Here is a 24,820-nt window from a genome sequence, read left to right as displayed (position 1 = left end):
TAAATTCCACCCCATTTTAAACTTTGCAATAACCAGGTCTGGCCTTGAGAGCTTCTCATGACTGAACTGCCAGCCAACACTCAACGTCTAGGTTTCATCTGAAAAATGATCACTTGACAGAATAGAGTAAAATTACAAAAAATAAAATTAGCACTTCCCCACCTGAAAATTTAATGGACGAAATATCCTCTGGTGTTTTATACATGTTACAGTGTCACAAGAAAGAATATTTAAATCCTACCTCATTCGATAATGTAACTTCAGGGATGTTTGCTCATCAACTTTGAAGATGTGATTGGGTGAAAACCAGAGTTTTTTATTTGGGTCATACAGAGTAAAGAGATTCTGGCATAATGGAGAAATACCTGATAAAAGAAAAAGTCAAAATGTCACCTCAAATACGGAATTAAATTAGACACACAATGAGATGTAACAAAAGGTCAGTCAGCCCATTAAGCCTTCAACAGACCATTCACCAATTCTTCCAAACCCAATCATAATCAGTTTTGATGCTCTTTCATCGAGGCTTCTTTATTAGCACCTTCCAAAATTGCAACCTCCATCATCTAGAAAGTCTTATCTTTTTTTTCACTTACCCAGTTAGGTGGGGAGGCATGCTCCAAGGGGCTCTCACTTCTGGTTGGAAGTGCACGGGTGCGGATAGATTCTTGACTGACAAGGACGTCAAAGAGTATAGGGGTAGACAGGAAAGTAGAAACCACAATCAGATCAGCCATGATCTTATCAAATGACGGATAGTAGGCTCAAGGGGCTGAATGGCCTACTCCTGCTCCTCATTTGTATGTTCCTATGTCTGTATGTTCAAAGGCAGTAAATGCATGGGAACTGCACAGCCAAGTCACACACCATCCTGGCCCTGCCATATATTGCTATCTCTTCAATTTCTTCAACACCCTGAAACTTTCTGCTCATCAGCATTATGGAAATATCTTTGCTATGTTGATTGAAGTGATTCAAGAAGGTGGCTCATCAGCACTTTCTCAAGGGCAGCTTGGGAGGGGCAATAAATGTTGGCCTTGCCAGCAACATCCAAATCCCAATAATCAAGTTTTAAAATATTTTATTATTGTGCTTGATACTCTGAACTTTTATTTTTCTCTCTTGTTTCTCCTACACTTTTTAAGTTTTGTAGTGACCAAAACTAAACCATGGCCCTTCAACCCAGTTTCTCAATTTAAAGAATGTTGCTTTCGTTTGTGAAAACAGCTGAATACTGAGGAGGGAAACTGGGAAAATGGCTGTCTCTCTTCTTTCCTTTCCCACTAGCTTCTACTTAGCACTATTTAATAGTGGTCCTGTTGTAATTGGTAACATTGTGGGCTCAGACTTGTGCCCTCTTGCAACATGGCCCAATGTATTAAAACTTAAACCCTGCCCATGCTTTGTAAATTTTTGACATCAAACCTATAGATGCCAAAGGACTATTCCAACTGAAACTCAGTAGAAAGTGAAGCAGTGTCTTCTATAAAATATTAAAAATGGTGAATGGTCTCAAAAATCCAAAGTTATTGCCCAAAGGAAAGAGTTGTCAATATAACACCTCATGGCAATTTGGAAACATTAGGGTCCCAACTTTCTATCGAAATGCTGTTGAAGAAGCTTTGGCGAGTTGTAGAAATTCTGTAGATAATAACTATTGTTATGCTTCGCTGATGATGGAGGGGGTGAACCTCCAACCTGCTTTGGTAGCCCATGGCATTTATATGGCTGGTCCAGTTCAGTTTCTCAACTCTCCACGTGCAACGTTAAGGGCGATCGACTAGTTTTGAAGATTCTTACAGCATCACAATGGTGTAAGACTGAATGTTATGTCATGGGAATGGACACAAATACAAGTCTTCCTCTACTCAGTTTTGAATTTGAACAGAGTGAGGTAGTGTTAAAAATCCATCAGATGGGAAAGAGAATATAGAAGAAATACTGAACTGTGGAATCATGCCAGAATGTTCCTTCACGCTTTCTGGCAGCCAGCTGTTGTGGCACTGATGAAAACCTTGGATCACATTATGTGCCCAACCTCTTGCAGAAGATACCAGGATATACCAAGAAGGTGCTCAACCACTGCAAACAGATCAAGCTGTTCTGAGGGATTGGACTCATGCTTGGTAGCTGATTTTCTGAGAAAAGTGTAGTTTTATGCACATGGCAGTTGAAATATTAAACATAAAGGGAGTTGGAGGAGAATTTCGGAGTTCTTTGCACCCTGCAATTATCCTGTGTTTTTATTCAACTCCCAGGAGTTCACATGGCTGGGGTGGGTGGGCTATGTATGTATTATTTTGCATTAGGCTTTATGGTTGTGTGGGACAGGCCAGGTGGACCAACAGGTAACTTCCTGCCTGCCATTTTCATATGCTCGTATGCTCTTAGGAAAAAAAACTTATTCAAAAAGATATCCACATGAAAAATATATCCATATTCTTACCACATTTCTTGGCAGCTTCAATGCACAGCTCTTCAGCAATATGTTCACCCTCATGGCATTTTATGGATGAGCTAGACACATACACGAGCACCTCCAAGCCTTTCTCCGGAATTGTTGCAAGCATTTGCAACATGTTTGATTTTCTTTTTTTCAGGCAAAAGGCCATTGCATGGGTCCACTTACATTTAGATTCTGCAGGAAGATTCAAATTGTTAAAATATTATTTTGCTCAATACACAGAAAGAAAAGTGGGGTAGAGCAGAAATTGGGTAGTGGATGATAACATTTCACCTTTACAACTTACCAGAGGCAATTTTAGCTGACAGGATCTGGTATACCGCTGATTTAAAAGCCTGGCAGATTTTACTCTCCATTCGAAGTCAGTGGAGGGTGATATTGGGTGGGGTGTAAAACCAACATTTCACCCAATTCTGTGGGTTTCCTGCTTTGTGAATTAGGTTAAAATTGCCTTCTAAGTAACAAGTACTTAACGGATGGAAGTCTGTAAGTAATTGCTATAAGCAACTAAGAATCATAGGGCCAGATTTTGGCTACCAAGGCAGGTAGCTTGAGTCGTGAAATTTCTGTAAACAGTACCCCAATACACATAATTTTCACTCCGGGGGATGGGTATGGGATGGAGTGGGGATGCCAACCCCAGAAGCGGAGCATAGGCAGCCACAGGGCCAGGGAGTGCTGAGGTGGGCTGGTCAGAAGGCCCGCCCTGCTTCTCTGGGGCTTTGTCCCAATTGTTTTAGAAGTTATTAGGCCCTCTATCCCTCACAGCCCATCAAACACCCCATCCCTGCATACCCTCATGACAACCCATGGCCCCACCCACCCATAAGCCCCTCATACCCTCGATGCCAACTCATGCCCATCACCCATCATGGCCCCTCACACCACCCATGCCAATTCAATGCCAACCCATGACCCCCCCCACCCACTCCCTGCCCCTTCATACCTTCCATGCCACCTCCATAGCCAATCACCCAGTCTTCGCCATGGGCAGGCCTCAGGAGCCATGTGGAGGTGAAAAAAATAAACTTCTAACATTCTAATAAAGCTCTCATTCCTACATACTTGAAAAAGCTCCATTCATAAATCCATTCAGAGCTTTTAAATCTCAAGTGGTCAATTTCTTATAAAACAAAAAACATTTCTTTCAATAACCATATGAAAGATAGCTAATTCTTTAATAGACTCTTTAAGATGTCAAACTGTGAATTCAGAACCCCATGCTGAGATAATTGTTGCTTTCAAAACTCAATCAAGCATTATATAAGACATAATAATAGCCCTTGGGGAAATGCCAACAGAGAATACTATTGAAATTGCATGAACAGATGCTAAAATATTTTCTAACTTACACCCGTTGATCAAAGCTGTCCAACAGAGGGTTTTTAAACTTTCACTGACAGCTGCAGCCTATGTTTTTTAAAGTTTAAAGAGCAGGGATTTTAAAAACTTCAGATTGTGACAGTTATACAGACCTTATCCGCCCTTCAAGAGCATTTACGTCTACTCCTTCAATTTATGACTCCCATCAGCCAAAATGGGGTCTGTTTCAACTCTCAATAAATTTTAATCGGAGCACCAGATTTGAGACTCATACCTGTGCAAATCACATCCCGTCCCTTTTCCCCTACCAGCAAAATGGTTCTGGCAAGGAATGGAGCGGGACATCCAAATTTGGGACCTGCCATTTTTGAAGATCCACAGAATCTTCCTGACTCCGTGAAAATCCAGACCGTAATGGACAAGCCTGATCCCAGGGTGGAACCCAGCTTGATAGATTTTAACTTTAATTTGTTTGTTTAGATACGTGGAGATTAGCTACTGAACGGAGTCACTGAAGTCAGCTAATGAACTCTTAACAAAAGAATAAAACACTTATTGAACAAGATGAACTATATTACAATACTCCTTCATCCACAACTATACCTTTACAGATATATACAGATTTGTAAGATAGCACAAATTAAAACTATCTTATACTCTAATGTTCACACTAAGTACACAGTCCATGTAAACCAATTGGTGACCTGTGGTCAGACACACCACACTCTGAAACCAAGTGACAGATGCCACCTCAACCAGATACTATGGAACTCTCCTCAATTCTCCTCAGACTCCTGTCACCATGAGCCAACCAGTCTCAATGAACTCCATCTTTCGCACGAGGGTTTCCAGTCTCCACTCTCCAAGAACTCGCTTTGGAATCTTCTCCAAACTGAAGCTTTCTCTCACCGACTCAGCCATCAACAGTACCACTGCTTCACATGCCCATAGCAAAGGGTTACTGACCTCCAGCTGTCTCTTAGGTCCTTGTGGCCTCTTGCGAGCTATTATCTCTTTAAACCTGCTTTCTGCAGTTTTTGTCTCTTTAAATCTGAAGCTTGGAGCCTTTCTCTCTGCCCCACACTCTTAACTTCACTTTTCCAGGTTCCTGTTCTTCCTTTGACTAGAAGGTCTGTTTGGGTCTTTCTCCTGTTCCACTCCCCTGGATTCTGGGGCTTTTTCTTTAGCTTGGGACTTGCTATCTGTCCCCTTTACTCCAGTTTCTCTCTGGCAGCTACTTTCAACCAACTTTAGCTTGGAACTGGTTATCTGTCACTTCTAGGTTGTTTCTGCTTGGCAGCTGTCTTCATAAACCAAACTCAAAACTGCTGTTTCTAGTTTCTTGTGTGTGTCTGTGGGAGGGACCTATTTCTGTGGACCATTGTTGCTGGCAACAGTATAGTTTTTCTACTCTTGTTTGTTTAACTTAGCTTGAACATCTGTAAAGCTCTGATTAGAAATGCAGGTACCTTTTAAAGTGAAACTAAAACTCAACTTGACCTTTTCTTAACACACAAATACAGAAATACAAATCAAACTTAAACTTTAAAGCTAAAACTCATTCCTAACACCCAAAAATACAAATATAACTTACTTAAACTATCTCTATTTGCTAACATTTTCAACAGTTTCATGGCCTTTGTTCTCTATACTGTCGAAGTTCACTGGAAACTTTTTCCTATACTTTTTCTGCCAATATTCTAAACTATTTGGAAAATGCCACCACTGGGAAAACATTTCTGATGTCCCAGATTTAATTCAAATTTTCTTTCTCTCTCCAAAAGGTCTATGCGTTTCTCATGGTTGAATCTCTCCAACCTCCTCCCATCCCGCTCATCACCTCTAGTTTCAGTCCTCTCCCTCCTCCTCCACTGACAGATTAACAGGAGGGAATTCAGTTACATTCTTGAGCTTTTCTGTTAGTTACTTTCCTCGCCACCAATGTCTCAGACAAACCCTGTTGGAGAGCCCTTATCTTTGTGAACGTGACAGTTCAACATCTAGGAAATTCTCCTTCACATTCTCAATGTGTAAGGAATTTGTAGCAGCGATCAACAGAAAACTGTCCCCACTGTATTTTGGTTACTGATTAGATCACATGTCTTTGCCTGGACTTTGGAAGACAGTAGACTAAATACTCCACTAGATTGCAGCTGGGATAGTAAACTGACAAATAGATATTTCAAACAGTAAAAATATCTCATTCTATATTTCAAATAGATAAGTGAACAGTGTCTAGATTTACAGAGCAGAAGGATCGCACCTCTGCCCCTCCACCCCACTCCTCCAACAATGTTGGCATGGAGCCAACCCCCTCCACGCCAATCCACCCCGCCGCCATAACATGCTGGACTTCCTCCCCTAACTGGGAAGGAAGTCCCGCCCTCAGGAGCTACCAGCCAATCCAATTGGCCAGCAGCTTCATCAGTCCCAACAGTGTCAAGAGCGCATTAGTGGGCGCTGCCAGGACTGCAACCAGGAACAAAAAGAAGCCCGATGGATCCCGGAGTTAGGTGAGTCCAGGGTCTTGGGCATGGGGGGGTGGTGTGTGTAATGCAGCAGGCGGGTAGGAAAAAATGGGGGGTACTATCTTAAGTGGGGGTGGATCTGCAAAGGGCACCCCCTGAATTTAGTAACACCCCTTCCTTCCCGCCCTTTGAAAAAGTTTTTTTAAAAAGCCGCCTGCCCACACCCGTCCAACTGTTTCATGGCATCAGCAGCACATTATTGGGGTCAACTGGCTTGTTAACAAGCTCAATTGACCCCCTAATTATTTATTTAAATATGACGGGTGAGCTGGGTGGTAAGATAGTAGGGTGGGCACCCATCCTGTTTTATGTGCCCCGCCCTGCCGAAAACATGCCTGACGGGGGCAGGTAAAATGCAGCCCACAGCCTCTAACTGCACACCAACAAATGGTCAAGCCAGTTGCACAAACTTCAATTCTGGTACAAAGCCCCCAAATACTAACATAATGGGGTGGTTCACCGCAGACTATCCAATCAGAATTACTGGGCCCCACTATCTTGTACCCATCCCCATCCTCCCCTAACCCCAATTCCCCTCCTCTATTTCTCTCCAATCGCTTTACACAAAATACCAAATAGGAAGAAAGCAGCCTGAAATACAGGGCTGGATTTCATGGGGGGCATATTGTCCACCACTCTGCCTCCCCACCCTCTTGCACAAGTCGGCCGGCAGCCGACGCACCTGAAAGATGCCTGCCCCACTCCCCCCCCAGCCATGACGTGCTGATGTCCGGCTGGATGAGCAGAGAGTAGGACTTCCTCCCCTCGGTGGAAGAAAGTCGTTCTCTCGAGAGTTTCTGGCACCTTTAGCAGATCCAGCAGTGCCAGAACTCAGCAGCTGGCAGGGCTGGCTCTGCAAGGAGGTCCACAGGGGATGAGGACATGGATCTCAGAAAGGTAAGTCAGGGTATTGGACGGAGAGGAATCAGGGGGCCCAGGAAATGGGGCGCAAGGGGGTGGGTTTTGGAGGCCAGACAGGAAGGAACAAAGGGAGGAGGTATCATCATTGAGTGGGGGGAACTACCCCTGACGCACACCCCCCGAAGGATGTGCCCCCTTTCTTCCCACCTTGAAAGAAATTTCCTTAAAAAGAAAAGCCTGTTCACTCCCACCCTCTTACCCAGCCAACCGTTTTACGGCATGGGCAGCATATTATTCTGGTCAATGGGCTTGGTAACAAGCTCAATTGACCATTTATTTATTTAAAAATGGCAGGCTGGCTGCCGATTTTTGCACCTGTCTACCCACTATGTTATGGGGGACAGCTCAAGGGTGGGCGGGCGGGCAGGTGGTGGGCTTTCCACCCCTTGTATTTTACGTGCCCCTCCACTGAAACTATGGCCGGCAGGGAACCACAAAATTCAGCTTTCAAAATTCACCATTGTAAAGATGCATCCAAACAAGGAACAGTGAGCACTAGAGGAGGTGGGAGGGCCTCGGAAATCACTGGAGTGGTAGCATGAGTAGGAAAGGAAGGTAACCAGGTATTGTGGTTCCAAAGGTTAGCAATTTTGGGAAGGGTGTCTCTTGGGTCTACCAGCAATCAGTGACGTCATTGGTCAGGCAGTACTGGTGATGGTAGTAAATTGTCAAAATGTTTTACAACTGATGGAGAGGTGGGCTAGGAACCATGGTCTTTACCTTTTAACTCCACCAAACCATTCCACAATTTTCCCTGCATTCGTCAAACTGTTTTCAGGGTCATTTAGGCCAGTTTAAATGCTAAATGCAATAAGATCTTTTTAGAACCATATAACAAACAGCAAATACAGTGCATGTGTTTTTAGTACTGAAAATCATCTCTATGCTAGCAACAAGTGTTGGAGGTCTGTAAAAAGGTGAGCTTTACCGAAAATAGGTTGAACACTTTGGCAGGGGCGGTGGCAGGGAGGGCAGGGATGGTGGGGAACATTGATTAAGACAAGTAGACTTAATGGGCAGAGGAAACATCAAAATTGGAATAGGTCAGCGTGCAGCGTGGTCCTGGGACAGAGTGTGACAGATCAGCAATAGTATGTGGCAGTTTGGGGTGGAGCACAAAGTCAAGCCCTAAACCTCTGACAAAAATTCAGTCTGGGTTTCAAAACACAAAATGCAATACAAGCATTTCTGATAGAAGTAGGGCACTTCATAGGCAAGTTAAAATATTTTTACAATATTTTCTTATATGCTAGTTTCACCATAATTGTATTTAAGTTAAGTCATATCAAATATTTTTGTAATTTGACTGGTTTGCCTTCTCCTTGAATGTTATTTCATTCACAGGATGTGGGCATGACTATCAACGCCAGCATTTATTACCCATTCCTATTGGCCTCAAGAAGGTGGTGGTGAGCTGCCTTCTGAACCACTGCAGTCCTTTATCATGGTGTTTTTTTTATCCTTTCACAGGATGTGGACTTCGCTGGCTAGGCCAGTATTTATTACCCATACCTAACTGCCCTTCAGTTGGTAGTGATAAACCCCCTTCTTGAACCGCTGCAGTCCATCTGGTGTAGGTACACCCACAGTGCTGTTAGGAAGGGAGTTCCAGGATTTTAACTCAGCAACAGTAAAAGAGATGGGATATAGTTCCAAGTCAGGAAAGTGTGTGGGTTTGGAGAGGAACTTGCAGGGGGTGGTGTTTGGTCAAACTGAGTAGCTTGCTGGGCCATTTCAGAGGTCAATTAAAGAGTCAAGAATCACATTCCTGTGATTTGGAGTCACATATAGACCAGACCAGGTAGGGATGGCAAATTTCCTCCCCTAAAGAACATTAGTGAACGAGAGGAGTTATTACCATAATCTGGAAATTTCTTGGTCAACATTACCGATACTAGCTATTTATTCTGGATTTATTTAATTAACTGAATTTAAATTTACTAGCAGCCATGGTGGTATTTGAACTCATGGGGAGAATTTTCTCCCAGTCGGGCGGGCAGTTCGGGAGCAGGCGCGGGTGGGCGTCCCCGTGATCGGCTGCACGCCATTTTGTGTAGGCGGGCCAATTAAGGCCCGCCCAGCATGATGTGCACCCGGAAGCGCTCAGCGCTACCTGTGTGGGCGGGGGGAGAGGAGAGAGGGAGAGTCGGGGCCTGTGCTCTTTCGCGCATGCACACGAAAGAGCGCAGAAATCTCCCTGAGGCACGGAGCTGCCTCAGGGAGATTAAGTTAAGAATAAAACTTTGCAAAAAAGAGAAAAAAGTTACTCAGGCATGTCCCCCCATGTGACAGTGTCACATGAGCTGGGACATGTTTATATATTTTAATAGAATTTTTTATTTAATTTATAAACCCTTCATGAAACTTCATCCCGCCCGTGGATGAGGTTTCATGAGAAATGTGAAGGCCACCTGGGCTCTTCGCCTGCCAACCTTAAGGTTGGATGGGCAGCCCAGACAGACAATCAGTTTAATTGGGTTATTGATGGCCTTAACGGGCCTTTGAAGTTCGGCAGGCATGCAGCCAACTCCGGTGCAGCCCGACGTCACCGTGTGTCATTTTACGCATCGGCGTGTGGGGCCCGCCCCCACATGCCGAACAGAAGATTCTGGCCCATGTCTCCAGATCATTTGTCCAGGCTTCTTTTACTGGTCCAGTAATAAAACTATATTGCTACCATACCGGATTAACCTTGCTTATCACAAAATTTGGCCCATTGTTTCCTGATAGAAGATTTTGGTGTTAGTGACCAACTAACTGAAAATTTTGGTTAGATACTCACCAATAGTGTTTAAGTAGCTTTCCAGTTATAGTGTGTCATCTGTAGAATGCATTTACTGGAATCTGCTGATATTTTTGTGGGAATTTCCCATTTGTGTAACTCAACAAAGCAAAACTAATTGTTTCTTTGAATATGGTCGTGAATTCAGTGAAACAGGAAATGAATGTTTTGGTAAAAGTTCAAAGTGTTTTCCCATTTACAGTATTAGCATTCTGGACAGATAATGTTACCACAGGCATGACTGGTTGGCTAATTTCTACAGTGAGTTTAAAATAAATGTGTGTGAAGTAGGTTTCCCCCAAGGATTTGTGCAAAAATGCAATTTGTAGTGTGGAAAATTCCTCATTCAGGTTCAATTCCTCATTCAGATGATGTCATTTGGGGTGAAGACTTGAGTATCTCTGGACTAAGGAGGAAGAGATTCTTGCCCCTTATTGTGATCCAGTGACTCTTGGTGGAAAGTGTGTATATGGACATTAGCTGAGGACACAATATGAGTTGATTACAATATCTTCCTAGGATTGAATAGCCTGCCTAGATTGTCCCATCAAAGATGATTACTTTGGAGAGATACTGGAGAGCTGTTTGTGCCTTCAGAGCTTTACCCACCATGAGTCCACATATAGAAAATTGGGAAGGAAATCTTACATCATTTATGTTTTGCACAGAGGATATCTGCAGCGATTAAAGGCCTTTCTGCATTTTTTTCTTGCTAAACTTAAATTAACAGTTTGAATATTCAATGGCATTTAAATAGATTACAACTGTCATTGTAAGTAGAGTTATGTGTGTGTGTCTTATAAGCACAGAACTTATTTAACTATTAACATCTGTGATGGTTTTGCCCTGATAAAAACAGAAAATGCTGGAAATACTCAGCAGGTCAGAGAGAATCTGTAGGGAGAAACAGAGTTAAGGCTTCAGGTCATTGACTCCTTTTTTCTTCACAGATGCTGCCAGATCTGTTGAGTATTTCCAGCAATTTCTGTTTTATTTCAGATTTCCAGCATCTGCAGTAGTGTACTTGGGTATTATGGTTCTGCCCTTGCTGGAACGGCATAGAATTAGCACTGTCCAGTTTGTGATAGCCTTTGTTATCAGCATGCTTGCTGTAAATCCCTTGCCCTGGGTTGAGAGAATTTAGCCACAAGGTCAGGTTGGAGAAACTGAGATTGTCCTCCTTGGAGCAAAGGAGATTGAGGGGAGATTTGATAGAGGTGTCGAAGATTATGATAGGTTTAGATAAGACAGACAAAGGAAACCTGTTAACATTAGCTTTTGAGCAGGGAAGCAGAATGCTCACAAGCAGGTTGCAGGATCCTGCTTTGAATGTGCATAATCTGGACCCAACTGCAATTTTAGTTTGTGTCCTAAGTAGGGGAATAGTGATGCTTTAGTGCCAGGCCAAACCTGTTGAGGGCCAGAAGAGACCCTGGTAGGTAAGGTTTTTACATTTTTCTAAGTTTTCTTGTGGGCCAGGCAAGCTCAACCTGACTCACAAGGAAGGCTTTGGCCTCCTTTATCCAGGGCTTCACTTCCCTCCCCATACTGCAATTGCTCCACCGCTCCCCACTACATTTAACTGATTGTCAGGGAGGGAGGACCGTTCACAGGGATTCCTGGCAGCAGCCTCCTGCCATTCAAATGCCTGCCTCCCTTAGCCTGCCAGGTAGTGGATCTTGACCAGGCTGACAGCTCTATTGATTCCAGGAGTGCCATCCGCTCTGGTGCTTGCACACACTCTTACCCTGCCCTTTAAAATCAGGGCCATTATGTTTTCAATACTTAGTAACAGAATTCCATTATGAAATGTTTTATTTTATATGCTAGGCCTTCTTCTGCACATTTAATATTTGCATTTGCAATTAGAAAGTATCCTTTGGAGAATATTTCTTACTTAGCAATTATAGCTTTTAAAGATAACTTTGGCAATAAGGAGAATGTTTCTTTATGAGTACATTTCTTACAGTAAATGTAAATGATTCAGGGCACACAATGAATAAGGTGGAGACAGACCACAATTAGCTCATTTATACCTCTTATTCAAAACTAAAGGCCATTGGTGAACTGCTCTCAATATATTTTCTCATGATAGACTTTACCTCAAAGTATATGGAGATTCATAAAGTCAATATGGCACAGATATCAACTGAGATCGACACTCTCTGTGCCAATGGGATCAGTGAACCTCTCTCAACTGTCATGGGTTGTACACTTTTCCTGTCTATTTAGCTAATACATCATGTCTAAACTGTTGCTTCTTAATAAACAACATTAAAATTACGTACAACTACGTGACTCTCTATCTTAGGGATCTGTGGCTCCCGAATCCAAAATCTTACAGATTGGTTTCAGAAGTGGGATCCACAATAGTCGAGGTATTATTGGCTTGAAGTTTGAGAAGCAACAGTCTTAGGTTGCAGTTAAACATGTGTGGAGTAGTTATTAAGTGAAATCAGGAGTCCCAATGGCATTGGCATATGCTAGGGAATGACTTATAGAGAGACTGACTGAGAAAACAGGCGCACCTGGAGCGAAAGACATCCTGGGAACTGTAGAAGAGTGCGACGGAGATGACAAGTGGCGCTTTGATAGGCTTTCTAAAGAGGTTCAGAAAGGAAAGATTAAGTTGAAAAAAATCCGGAATAAGTCGGCCTACGCTGCACGTGTTTCTTTAACTGCTTGGACTTTTTATTCAGCTGTAAAAGGACAGGCTAATAAGTTGCAAAAGTGATGGCTGACAGAACAGCAATGCTTTCTTGCACAATCAGTTATGTTGCACATGATAGACTGTATTACACAAGGAAAAAACTAGGCCAAACGAAAACATTGATTTACAGATAGAAACCGCCTGGCTATAAGTGAGGAGTTATAAGATGTAGGGGGAGCTTTGAGGGAGTTAATTCGGCCACAAAGTTTGTCCTCCCTTGAAGCAAACCACTCCCTGTGTTTTACTACAATCAAGGACGTGGAGGCTGACCTGCTTAGGGCCCTAGGGGAAGAAAATATTTGATTTTCACAAGGTCCTAGTTATCATCAAACATTCCCCCACCGAAATTCCAAGTGCAGAGAGACTTCATGGCTGTTGCCGTAAGACCCACAGGGGGTGGAAGAGAAGGAGGACGTGGATGGTAAAAATACATACTTTGACACCCCAAATTTTAAGAGTCTTTTCCTGAAGGGACTCCAGCCATTAGTCCAGAATGGGTTGCACGTTCATAACAGTAAGAAAGTTGCCTGGGACAAGTTGATCCACCATACTGGCACTTTCTGGGACCAGATCCCTGGTAACTGCCCCTGAGCACCCACGAAGATTAAGTGTAGCCAGAAACCTGGACCACTCAGGAACTTGCTGCCGAGAAGGCCACTCCAGCGTGCTGTTTCAATTGTAACCGCCTGGGGGGCCACTATGCATGAGACTGCCACAATAGGTACATTGTGGAGGCTGACAGTAACAGTGAACACTGCTCTCCCTCTTCGCTGTGCAATGAGTCCCAACCTTGTTGAGTAGCGGTTACAGAGGCTGGAGGCAGAAACACAGGCCATGCGAATACAAGGATCGTAGGAGGCCAGTAGACGGCACTGTTGATAATGGAGGCCATCAGTAATTAAGGTTAGTCGACTCTGACTTCTCCAACGCCACTATCCACGATCCTTATCCCAACCCCATGAAGCTATACTATTCCCCAGCATACCCTATATTCAGAACCCCATCAAGTCATTGTTCTTCATAAACATAAAGTTACTGGGTGACTTTAAGTATAAATTAAATGTACTTGTACAGCTGTGAAAAGACTCAATGTTTGTTTCCCAAAATATAAAAATAAACCTAAGTCTTGAAGAGGTTTGGCAGAAAACCAATTCAAACTTTTCTTCTTTAGTTCTGGTACAAATGCTCTGAACTGCCAAAATTCAAATGAAAAACACCCTTTACTGACATTTTTTTTCGAATTTGGTTAAGTAGCGAACATCAGAACTTGAAAATTGTTTTAAAGGAGAAAATGGACAACAAAAGAGATATGGGAAAGATTCTGTTCCTTTTCAGCAGTTAGTCTGTATGGATGTGGTGTTGTCTTTTTAAGAAGCTGATGTCTCTCCTCAACTCTTTTGATCTTAAAATCCTGGTTGCAACAAAAAAAATCTCAGGTGAGAAATGCCTTACAAAACATTAAAAGGTTTTGAAACAATTGGAACTTAATCTGAATTTGGGCAAAGTTGAAAAAATAAAACAAAATAATTTCTTAAAAAGCAGAGTTTAAAATGGAGTTTGGTTCTTTTGATCGGGAGAGTATTTTTTTTTAATTACGTAAAGTGATGCAATTGTATACATTTGAGAATGTTTTGTCCCACCCCTTGGAAAAACAGACATGACTTTTGTATTGCTAAATGTATATGTTTTGGGTGTTACTATATGTTAAGCTTCTAAGTTTACAGATATGATTCAATCTTGTTAACCCACTGGGATTCTAAGCAGAGCCACAGTGAAATATGTTTTTGTGTTTTTTAAACATGTTTCCAGGATCCCATGAATACTGACGGTGCAGCAAGAAATCCAGTAGTTTTGAGAAATAAAGCACAGCATGGTAACAATTTGGATCAAAGCCTTTGTCTTTCAAAGAGTTAGTCCTAATCGTTTGTTATCTTTCGAGATGAAGTGCTTGACTACCTCACATGTGGAACTTACCTCTGAGGTGATTGTAAGCACTTCTGTCTCTGATGTAAGAGCACCATTTAGAACCAACAAGCCTGGGCATAATTTCTTTTGAAATTGGAATGAAAAAATAACTTGATATGAGTTGCTATTTCAAGCATTCAAAGGGAAATTTACTTGAAGTTTAAGGGGATAAACAAATTTTATTTTTCAAAATGGTTAATGAGAAAATAGTCTAGGTGGTTTCTGTGTATCGAAACAGAAAGTTTGTTCAGGGAAGAAGAAAATTGAACACTAACAAAACCTGTCAGCACAATAACACTGCTATTTGAATTTGGAAAAATTTTAAAATAAAAAGTCAGGCACAATCTAGCCGGTTCCTTTTGAAAAAATAAAATGTTTGAAAAAAAGAACAAACGAGCAAAATATGGTAATGCCTGGAATCAAGTGAAAATGTTTAATTTCTGTTTTAAAGATGTTATGAAAACTTTTTATTGGACTGTAAAGTTTCTCCAGGACTCAGCAACAAAATAAGATGGTAACTATTGCATGTGTAAAACGGTATGAGGAAATGACTGAAGGTAGAAGATAGAGTTAGGAAAAAAGACACAACACCAAATGTAAATTGGAATAACTCACCTCGGGTGGAGTTTAGTGCCATTTAATGGAATATACAAATTTGGTATTGACGTACGTTGTAGTGAAAGGAAAGTGCAAATGAGACGAATAACTTGAAAGCTTTCTCTTGGAAGTATTTGTGTCCTTGCCTATAAACTTTTTAAAGAGAGCTGAATTTGACAGTCTGGCCACTACCAGGTAAACGTGTGAAGATGCCTTGCGAATGTGAAATTCTAAGAGAGGATTAAAGAAGGAATTGGGACATTGGTGTGAGTGTGCAGGAGTGATTTGTTACATGTGAAGTAACTAACATGTAGGAGTGCATGGTGAAGCTGCACTGAAGAACAGGTCCCAGAGATGCTCAGCTACCTGACAAATAGCATGACATGAAATAGATAACAAGGCCCAAAGAGTAAGAAAACAATTTTTAAATGATCAAGGCACTGACATACTCTATAGAGAATCTGACTTTAAGACAATTGAGATGGTAATGGTCAGAAGGAGTAAAATTAGAATACAAGTAATTTTGGGACAATTGAAGGCTAAGAAGAAATAATGCTTAATAAGAATTATCCACAAGATGGATATAGGTGAAGGGAGAGCTGGAGGCTCTTTTAAGTCTACGCATAATCTGTTGCTCCAATTGTATGTACTTATATGCAAATAGACTGGAAATTAACAACACTCATGAAAAAAGATAAGAAATATTATGGAGTGAAGTGATCTGCAATTGGGGAGTCTGAATCCAAGTCAATGGTAATCAGATAATTCCAGTAGCTTCAGCATACTATATACGATCTATAATCAAGACATTAGGGAAACAGCTTTTATTTTAGAAATAACTATGTTAGCCCTCTACCCACACCGCCCCCCCTCCACCGCACGCACGCACACACACACCGCACCCCCCCCCCCCCCCCCCCCCAACAGGGCCATCTGTCACTCGTTTCTATGTTGTGCTTTCACAGAGCACTGATCCTTGTTCTGCCATTAATACTTTCTTCTATTTTACCTTTATGCCGCTATCAGCACCTTCTTTAATCTTTAACACTAACATTAACACTCCCTTTGTCTTGTGTCCATGACATCTTTGCCAGGCTATTCTGAGCTCCCACTTATCCCCGACCTATTTTGCTCCACCTGCTCCACCCCCTCTTAAAAAGTATAAAATCCATCACATTTCTACTTCTCTATAGCTCTGAAGAAGTCATACAAACACGAAACATTAACTCGGTTTCTCTCTCCACAGATGCTGCTGGACCTGCTGAGTTTTTGCCGCATTTTCTGTTTTTATTTCCGATTTCTAGCATCTGCTGTATTTTGCTTTTATCTTGGTTAAAAATTAGTTGAGAAGTCAATAAGGATATTAAGGGGGGAACTCTAAGAAATGGGACCCTTAATAAATGATAGCTTCAGAATAAGTATAGAATTCTTATGTAATTGTTAGGCATAGCATAAGGCCACCTTGGCAGGGAAACTGTTTTCCTTCTCTGTCCAGAAAAAACACACAACTAAGCCCCTAGAAATGTCGAGGTCTCTTGGTTCAGGCTTCTATGTTGACAATCCTAAGTCGCTAAGATGTGCCTCAGCATGAGGTAAACTAAAAAGTGACCTCGAGTAAGTGATGGACAAGGTGGGAAGTGACCACCTGACATCTTGGATACCTGTCCTGTATTAATTGGTTAGAAAGGTTCAAACAAGTGACTGACATTGGGTAAACTACTAGCCCCTAGAAATAAAGTATATTAATGAATGTTTGGAGACCGGGACCAGTTCTCATCAGGCGGCAGTCCATGTCAGGTGGAAGTCCTCATCAGGCAGCCACCTTCTTCAGAGGAAGATGGATCAGGGAAGACAAGGGAAGGTCGAGGGAAGAGTTCCCTAACACTCGACTAGAGAGCAGAAAGCTGAGATCAACAAATTCTGTGCCAACTGTCCATTCGTCCTCTGGGATCAATTAATTGCTCTCGCCTGTCATGGGCCATATGCCTTTCCCGTCTATTTAGGTAACACATCAGGTCTAAACTGTTGATTCTTAATAAACTACCTTAAAATTACTTATGAATACTCGACTGCCTATCTCAGGTAACTGTGGCTCCCGAGCCCAAAATCTTAAAATTCCAACAGGAACTCATTGTACATATACAATGTACACACGCCCCTCAGTAACTATGTTGGTAATTATGTGTGCTTAGTGCACTACTAAGCCTCACAGACCAGAAAGCTTCCAGATTCAATCCCAAGCCTGCACTGTAGGTGAGGTGTTGATAGGGTGAACTGATTGGTCTTTCCTTCCAAGACCTTGGAAGGAAAGAAATACATTCATAATTCATGATCCTTTTGATATCTAGATGGCTCAAGTGTAGCAAAGAAAAAATAGCTTGATTGTGATGCCAACCCACTGTCTAATGATCTGCTGGCACTCACCATCTAGGGTCATACATGAAAACTGGTCAATGAGGAAATGTACTGGTTGGTGGCCGAGAGCTGCAGTGCGTAGAAAACTGGGTGGAAAATAATACCAATCAACTAATAACAGTTTGTACCCCATCGATAAGCTGATCGGATAAACCACAAGCAAAGAAGTCACAATAGAGTCATGGTCAATGCATCAGTGTGATTCAAATCACTGCTCATGGATTTTTGTCATATATCCCTGCTCAGATCATGTGCTTCACAAGATGTAGATATTCCATTTAGATATGAACTACAACGATGTTCAAATTGCAAGTTTGCCTCCGATTCCATCATTATGAACAATTTTATTCATGTTACCTTATGATGCAGAAAAGAGGAAAAGTGTTCAAGAGATGACATACTCAGATGTCATTAGATAGATAACTAGACAATTAACTTATTTCTAAACAAAATGCCACTCACTCCCCTTAGGGCACTGACTACCCCTGGAGTTCCATCTGCACTAGTAACATCTTTGGCAACTCATCTGAGTAATCATATATGAGTCAATTGTCAGGCCAACCAGTTGAACCAGGCAAGCTCAATGCTATCCTCACCTGGCAACCACATATATACTCTTCTGAGCAAGTCTTTCCAAAGCAATCAAAAGCCAAAATTTTGGTTGATATTTTTTCCCCTTTCATTAGCCCAAAGAGATTGAGGCCAAATGACTTCAAGCAAGTCCGCTCATTCCTTCTACCCGCCACTTCCTGTGCTACTTTCAGTGCACTTCCTCACTTCCAGGGCTCCTGCTGCTCTGCCCACAAGCAGTACTACAGAAAATTTACTGGTTTGACTTCACAGTAGGCCACACATGGGGAGTCAAGGCCAAGTTTAATCTTCAGGTGAACTGGTTTTCATGGGATCTGGGCATGCAGACTTCAGTCTCCATTTTAAATGCATACATTTTGTCAATTTTTCCAGATTCCATCTTGATTTTATAGTACTGTTTGCAGGCAAATAGCACAAATTAATGTTTAAGTGGAGAGTGGAGAGCAAGGCCGAGAAATGTAAAACAGAGGGTCCAAAATATCACTTCTGGCAGGAAGGTATAACTACAGAGTGACTACTTTACATAGAAAATATCCATTAAAAACGTAAGCATAGAATTATAGAATGGTTACAGCACAGAAGGAGGCCATTCAGCCCATTGTGTCCATGCTGGCTCTCTGCAAGAACGATTCAGTTGGTCCCATTCCCCTGCTATTTTATCCAGGTAATTATATAATTCTCTTTTGACGGCAACAATTGAATCTGCCACCATCACAGTCTCAGGCATTGCATTCCAGATCCTCACCACTCACTGCGCAAAAAAAGTTTTTCCTCTTGTCACGTCCAGTTCTTTTGTCAATCACTTTAAATAGATGTATTCTGGTTCTCAATTCTTCTACCAATCGGAACAGGTTTTCCCTATCTACTCTGTTCAGGCTCCTCATGATTTTGAATACCCCTACCAAATCTCCTCTCAACTTTCTCTTCTCCAAAGGGAAAACCCCAATTTCTCCAATCTATCCAACTAACTGAAGTCCCTTATCTTGTAAATGTTTTCTGTACCCTCTCTAATGCCTTCACACCCTTTCGAAAATGGGGTGCCCAGAATTAAACACAATAGTCCAGTTGAGGCAGAGCCAGAGTTCTATAAAGATTCGCCATAACTTTCTTGCTTTTGTACTCTATGCCTCTATTTATTAAAGCTCAGGGTCCGCCCTCCCTTAGTAACCGTTTCCTCACCCTACCCTGTCACCTTCAGCAATTTGTACTCATATCGAGGTCCCTGTGCTCCTGCACATCCTTTAGAACTGTATCATTTAATAGCTGGAAAAACTCAAGCAGGTCTGACAGCATCTGCGGAGAGGAATACAGTTGACATTTCGAGTCTGTATGACTCTTCATCAAAACTAAGGAAATAGAGAAATGAGGTGAAATATAAGCTGGTGGGGGGGGCGGAATCCTGTTGGAGAGAAGAGCAGTACTTCTTCAAGGTAGGCATTCCTGGAAGAGAAGTGGCAGTCAATTAAACACTAAGATAAAAGCAAAATACTGCAGATGCTGGAAATCTGAAACAAAAACAAAAACAGAAATACCTGGAAAAACTCAGCAGGTCAGATTTCCAGCATCCGCAGTATTTTGCTTTTATCTTAGTGTTTAATTGACTGCTACTTCTCTTCCAGGAATGCCTACCTTGAAGAAGTACTGCTCTTCTCTCCGACAGGATTTCCCAACCCACCTCTACCAGCTTATATTTCACCTCATTTCTCTATTTCCTTAGTTCTGATGAAGAGTCATACGGACTCGAAACGTCAACTGTGTTCCTCTCCGCAGATGCTGTCAGACCTGCTGAGTTTTTCCAGCTATTTTTATTTTTGTTTTTGTTTCAGATTTCCAGCATCTGCAGTATTTTGCTTTTATCCTTTATTTAATATTGCTTTCCTTGTTCTTCCTACCAAATTGTTCATTTTACTCTCCTCTGTATTAAATTTCATCTGCCAGGTTTTTGCCCATTCCACCAGCCTGCCTATGTCCTCTTGAAGTCTATCACTATCAGTTCACAATACTTGCAAGTTTTGTGTCATCCACAAATTTTGAAACTGTGCCCTGAGCATGCAAGTCAAGGTCTTTAATATAGATCAAGAAAAGCAGTGGTCCTAGTACGAACTTCTGGTAAACTCCACTATATACCTCTTTCAGTCAGAAATACCACTGTGTTCAGTTCACCACTGTTTCCTGTCACTCAGCCAATGTTGTATCCAAGCTGCCTCTGTCTTTTTTATTCCATAAGCTTTAACTTTGCTGACAGGCTTGCTATATTGCATGTTATCAAACACCTTTTGGAAGTCCACATCAACCGCATTACCAGCATCAACCATCAATCAGTTGTCATCATCAAAAAATTAATTGAAGTTAGTTAAGCATGATTTACCTTTAACAAATCTGTGCTGACTTTCCTTAATTGATTCACATTATTGACAATCTATTCCACTTCATACATTATATCAGTAAGTGCTTCACACAAAGAATAAATATCATTTGAATGGGCTTCCAATAGAGCAGAGCTGAGACAGCAGGAAATCAGGTTTTGTAAGCAGGAAGCGCACGCAGATATATATTAATGAATTGCCCAACCTATTGTTAAATGTAAGTTAAACACAAGACAGTGACAGAGTTGGCAGAATGCCTTCAGAAACTTGTTCCACAGAGGCTGAAACTTCATCATCACAGTTAATATAACAAAACTAAATTGGAAATATTGATATCAATTTGTAATAGTAAATGTTGGCGTGAAAATGTGATCAAAAGTCACCAGAAAGAAGATATGCACACATACAACCAAAAAACATTAAAAAGAATCTAAATAATATTGATTCCAGTATATTATAGTACAGTTTCATTCAGCTGCGAGTCTATTAGATACTGTTTGCATGTACTTGCTCCCAGATATTTTTGGCTGAATTTTCTCCTAGACTGGAGGTGCAGAGATGTGCTACATAGTGTTGCCTAGAAACTGGAAGTTCCTCATAAAAATCCATCAGCTCAAATACAATTCTATTTCATGCTTTCGAGAATCCATAAAGGGTTACTGGAGAAACCATGCTATTAATTATACTGGCATTTTTTATGCTACTGTATTTGGCTAGAAAACAATACTCAAAAGGTACCAGTATTTAAAACCTTAAAGCAAATTAGTAAGAGACATTCAAACACACATTGGACAATTTCATGATAACAGTTGTGAAGATTTTGCTGTTCATTTCATGTTACAAGAAGAGAGACTATAGGAACTAAATCAATTATTTAAAGAGAGCATTTAGACAAATTAAAGAAAGACTTCTGATTGATGAAGAATTTCAGGTGCATTTACATGTAAACCATTTTATTACGTTCTTCAATCTGGAATTCAATTTGACAAATCCAGCAGTATAATTTGGCTGTTGTTTTAAAAATGGAAATCTCAATGATAGTCTATTCCTGATATTTGAGGTTCTTCTTGGCATTTAGGAATTTGAATTATCTAAATTTTGCTGAAAAAAGAGACATTTTTGTCAAAGCTTTTTGTCTTGCACTCATCAAGACAATTCGCAAGAAAATACCAATGTAAGGGGAAACAACATACTATACGAGAAGAGAGTGCTGATTGGTCAGCAAGTGGGCTCTGATTGTTAGAGGCATTGTCATGGAGAATGCAACAATGGATGGTGACTGACAGTTAACTGCCAAGCATTGTTTGAAATTTAAGCCAGGCAGCTTGACTCTGATTGGTCAAGATATTACCCTGGGGAATGAACCAGCAAATGGCTGTCAATTATTTTGTTTAGCTAAAACAGCCGCAATGTGTGTACATGTCTGTCTGCAAAGAACAGGGCCTTGTGTATTAATATATTAGCTTCCAGTACATGCAAATGCGCCATATTGTGAGCCCGAATGACAATCTTAAATTGGTTGTCAGCGTAATTCTTAGCACACTGAGGATTACTTAGCAAACGTTGTGCAATCGCGGAATCACATCTAATGTTGGACACTGTTTTGAGTTTTGCAAGCACAGGCTGGTTGGGTATGGTCCGTAGCTTGCCCATTGCTAACAGCAGAAGGGACATGCTGCTTGATACGATCTGCCAGTCTTTGGCATGTACGGCCTACAGACCTAACATCACACTGCCACTGAAATTCATACACATTCCCCATTTGTGTGATAGGCAGGCGTATTTTTGGCTGGCAGTTATCTGTCAGTCACCATTCACTGGTGCATTCTCCATAGCAACACTTGTACCAATCAGAGTCCACTTGCCAACCAATCAGCACTCTCTTCTCATTGAGTATAAATATCTTGTTTCCCCTCACATTGGAATTTTCTTGCAAATTGTCCTGATGAGTGCAAGACAAAAAGCTTCAATAAAAATATAGCTTTTTTCAGCAATACGCAAGCTCTGTGCTACAAAATGACTAATTATCTAAATATCAAATTAAGCAATATATATAAAACACACAAAATTGAAATTTAATGCTTAAAAGGAATTAAATAACCAGGTAATTAGAATTGGGCAACTCTATATTGAGATTAAAATGTATATAATAAATGCTGAGAAAGTTGTAATGAAGGCAGAACTCCTATTCTTGGGTTTCTGAACAATCCTCCAAGAAGAATGATTGCTGAGAAAAAGCAATCAGAGGCATACATTGTACCACCCAAGAGATATATCCTTATTGATCTGCAATGCTCTATATTTCCACTAAGGAAGACCACAAAATAGCTTTTAACAAGCATAAGTTATTGGCTCATGCAGTTTCCACTTTCCAGAGATCAGGTAGAAACTATCTCATCATGGATTCTGCCTGCTGATTTTGTTGCACAAGGAAAGATTTTGCAAAATGTCTGCCCATCCCCAAAACTATACAGTGTAAAATTCCAAAACATCTCTCTATCCCTGCATGGCATAGGATATATCTTTACCTTACTTGGCATATCACCATGGTCCCAGAAGTCCAATTTACTCCAGAGTTTTCAATGATCTCCATTATTCTTAATAAGATGTCTGCTGTAGCTCAATTGATTGCACTCTTGCCCTTGAGCCAGAGGTTGTGTGTTCAACTTCCACTGCAGAACTTGAGCTTAAAAATCAAGGTTGACATTCTAGTCCAGTACTGAGGGAATGCCGCTAGTATGTTCTAGTTCTGTGCTCATAATCTAAGTTAAACAATTTGCTTATATCCAGACTATCTATTCTGCTCAACCATGTTTTAAATACTTGGATCATGTCCCTTCTCAATACTCTTTTCTCTCTAACCAAAATGAAAGGCTACAAACTGGACAAAATAATGGTATAATGTTCACAGCGAGGAAACATGCTTCTAAAAACCAGCTCAGAAACAACTCCTGGACTATTGATTGTGTAGGGTATGCATGGAAATAACAACAAATTCTCAAATGGTACTCTTTAATATATGGAGCTCACTGGTTGACCTTAACAACCAATTCCCTGTATAAGTACGGATAAAAGATGAGGCACAGAAAATTGCAAATATACAGACTAATTATGTTGTGCAATGCTTCAACGAATATGAGAAAAATTATCAGCTCAAAAATAGGTATATTTTGTGATTTATTAAGAAAACACATCCCAAATTCAATTCTGCCTCTGTGCCAAGCTAGGCTATCTCAGGCAGACCTGCAGTTAGGATGCTGTACCTGTACTCAGTATTCCATCGGCTCAGTATTGGCATAAATCAACCAAGTTTCTGCAACTGATCACTCCCCAGTGACCCTTTCTGCATAATGTACTACAGGTGTCAGGCATGGGTATGATGATGAAATTTGACAAATGTCAACACTTTCAGGGCAGGTGGAAGGATAAAAGGAGAAAAATGGCATTTTAAAAATTTTGTGCAAATGCACAGAAAATAACATGCACCCTATCTACCCAACAGAACTGTTCTCTTCTACTGCAAGGAACAAAAGATAACAGCTGAGCATTCATCTGCCAAGTTTGTGATATCCATACTAAATAGACAGATATTCACATTCTCTCAAACATTAGAAGAAACTTCTTTGACAGCAGTTATTTTGTTCATTATCTAAAATTCTCCAGACATTCTGATCACTCTTTATGTGGAAACTTTATCATCTGGATATTTAATTGACAGTTATATTTTTCTTTAGTAGTACAGAACTTGAGTACTACTGAGAAAAGACGTGACTAAGCTTTTCAACTTGCACTCATCAGGACACTTTGCAAGAATACCAATATAAAGGGGTAAACGCAATTTATACTGTATGTGAAGAGGGTGCTGATTGGTTGGCAAGTGGCGTTGCCATGGAGAATGCACCACTAATGGTGGCTGACAGTTAACTGCCAAGCATTGTTTGCAATTTAAACCAGGTAGCTTGACCCTGATTGGTCAAGGCATTGCCCTGAGGAATGAGTCCGCGAATGGCTGCCACTTATTTTGTTTAACTGAAACAGGCGCGATGTACGTACATGTTATTTCTGTCTGCAAAGAACAGGGCCCTGTGTATTAATATAAGCAGCTTCTAGTGCATGCAAATGCATCACACTGCGAGCCCGACTGATAATCTTAAATTG

The 24,820-nt window shown here is 41.1% G+C and overlaps 1 protein-coding gene across 4 annotated transcripts in view; it reads right to left on the bottom strand.

Moving 5' to 3' along the window:
- The window catches only part of jak1 (Janus kinase 1), a 177,723-nt gene that overhangs the window by 71,043 nt on the left and 81,860 nt on the right, over positions 1-24,820 (bottom strand). Inside the window, exons 1-3 of one of the 4 annotated variants that reach the window (XM_078561304.1) lie at positions 23,196-23,319; positions 2,447-2,638; positions 242-365 (exon numbers count right to left, since the gene is read on the bottom strand). The exons of 1 other annotated variant lie outside the window; for it this stretch is intronic. In XM_078561304.1, the coding sequence (XP_078417430.1) occupies positions 242-365; positions 2,447-2,638; positions 23,196-23,202 (323 nt within the window). In that variant the 5' untranslated portion in view covers positions 23,203-23,319. Of the gene's footprint in view, positions 1-241; positions 366-2,446; positions 2,639-2,750; positions 2,836-23,195; positions 23,320-24,820 lie in introns of those variants that run through there. 2 more of the 4 variants (XM_078561302.1, XM_078561303.1) reach the window with 2 other exon arrangements.

This window comes from Cetorhinus maximus, chromosome 17 (genome assembly GCF_964194155.1).
Source record: "Cetorhinus maximus chromosome 17, sCetMax3.hap1.1, whole genome shotgun sequence".
In the NCBI taxonomy this organism is placed as follows: domain Eukaryota; kingdom Metazoa; phylum Chordata; class Chondrichthyes; order Lamniformes; family Cetorhinidae; genus Cetorhinus; species Cetorhinus maximus.
This window is presented reverse-complemented; position numbering and strand designations above follow the sequence as displayed.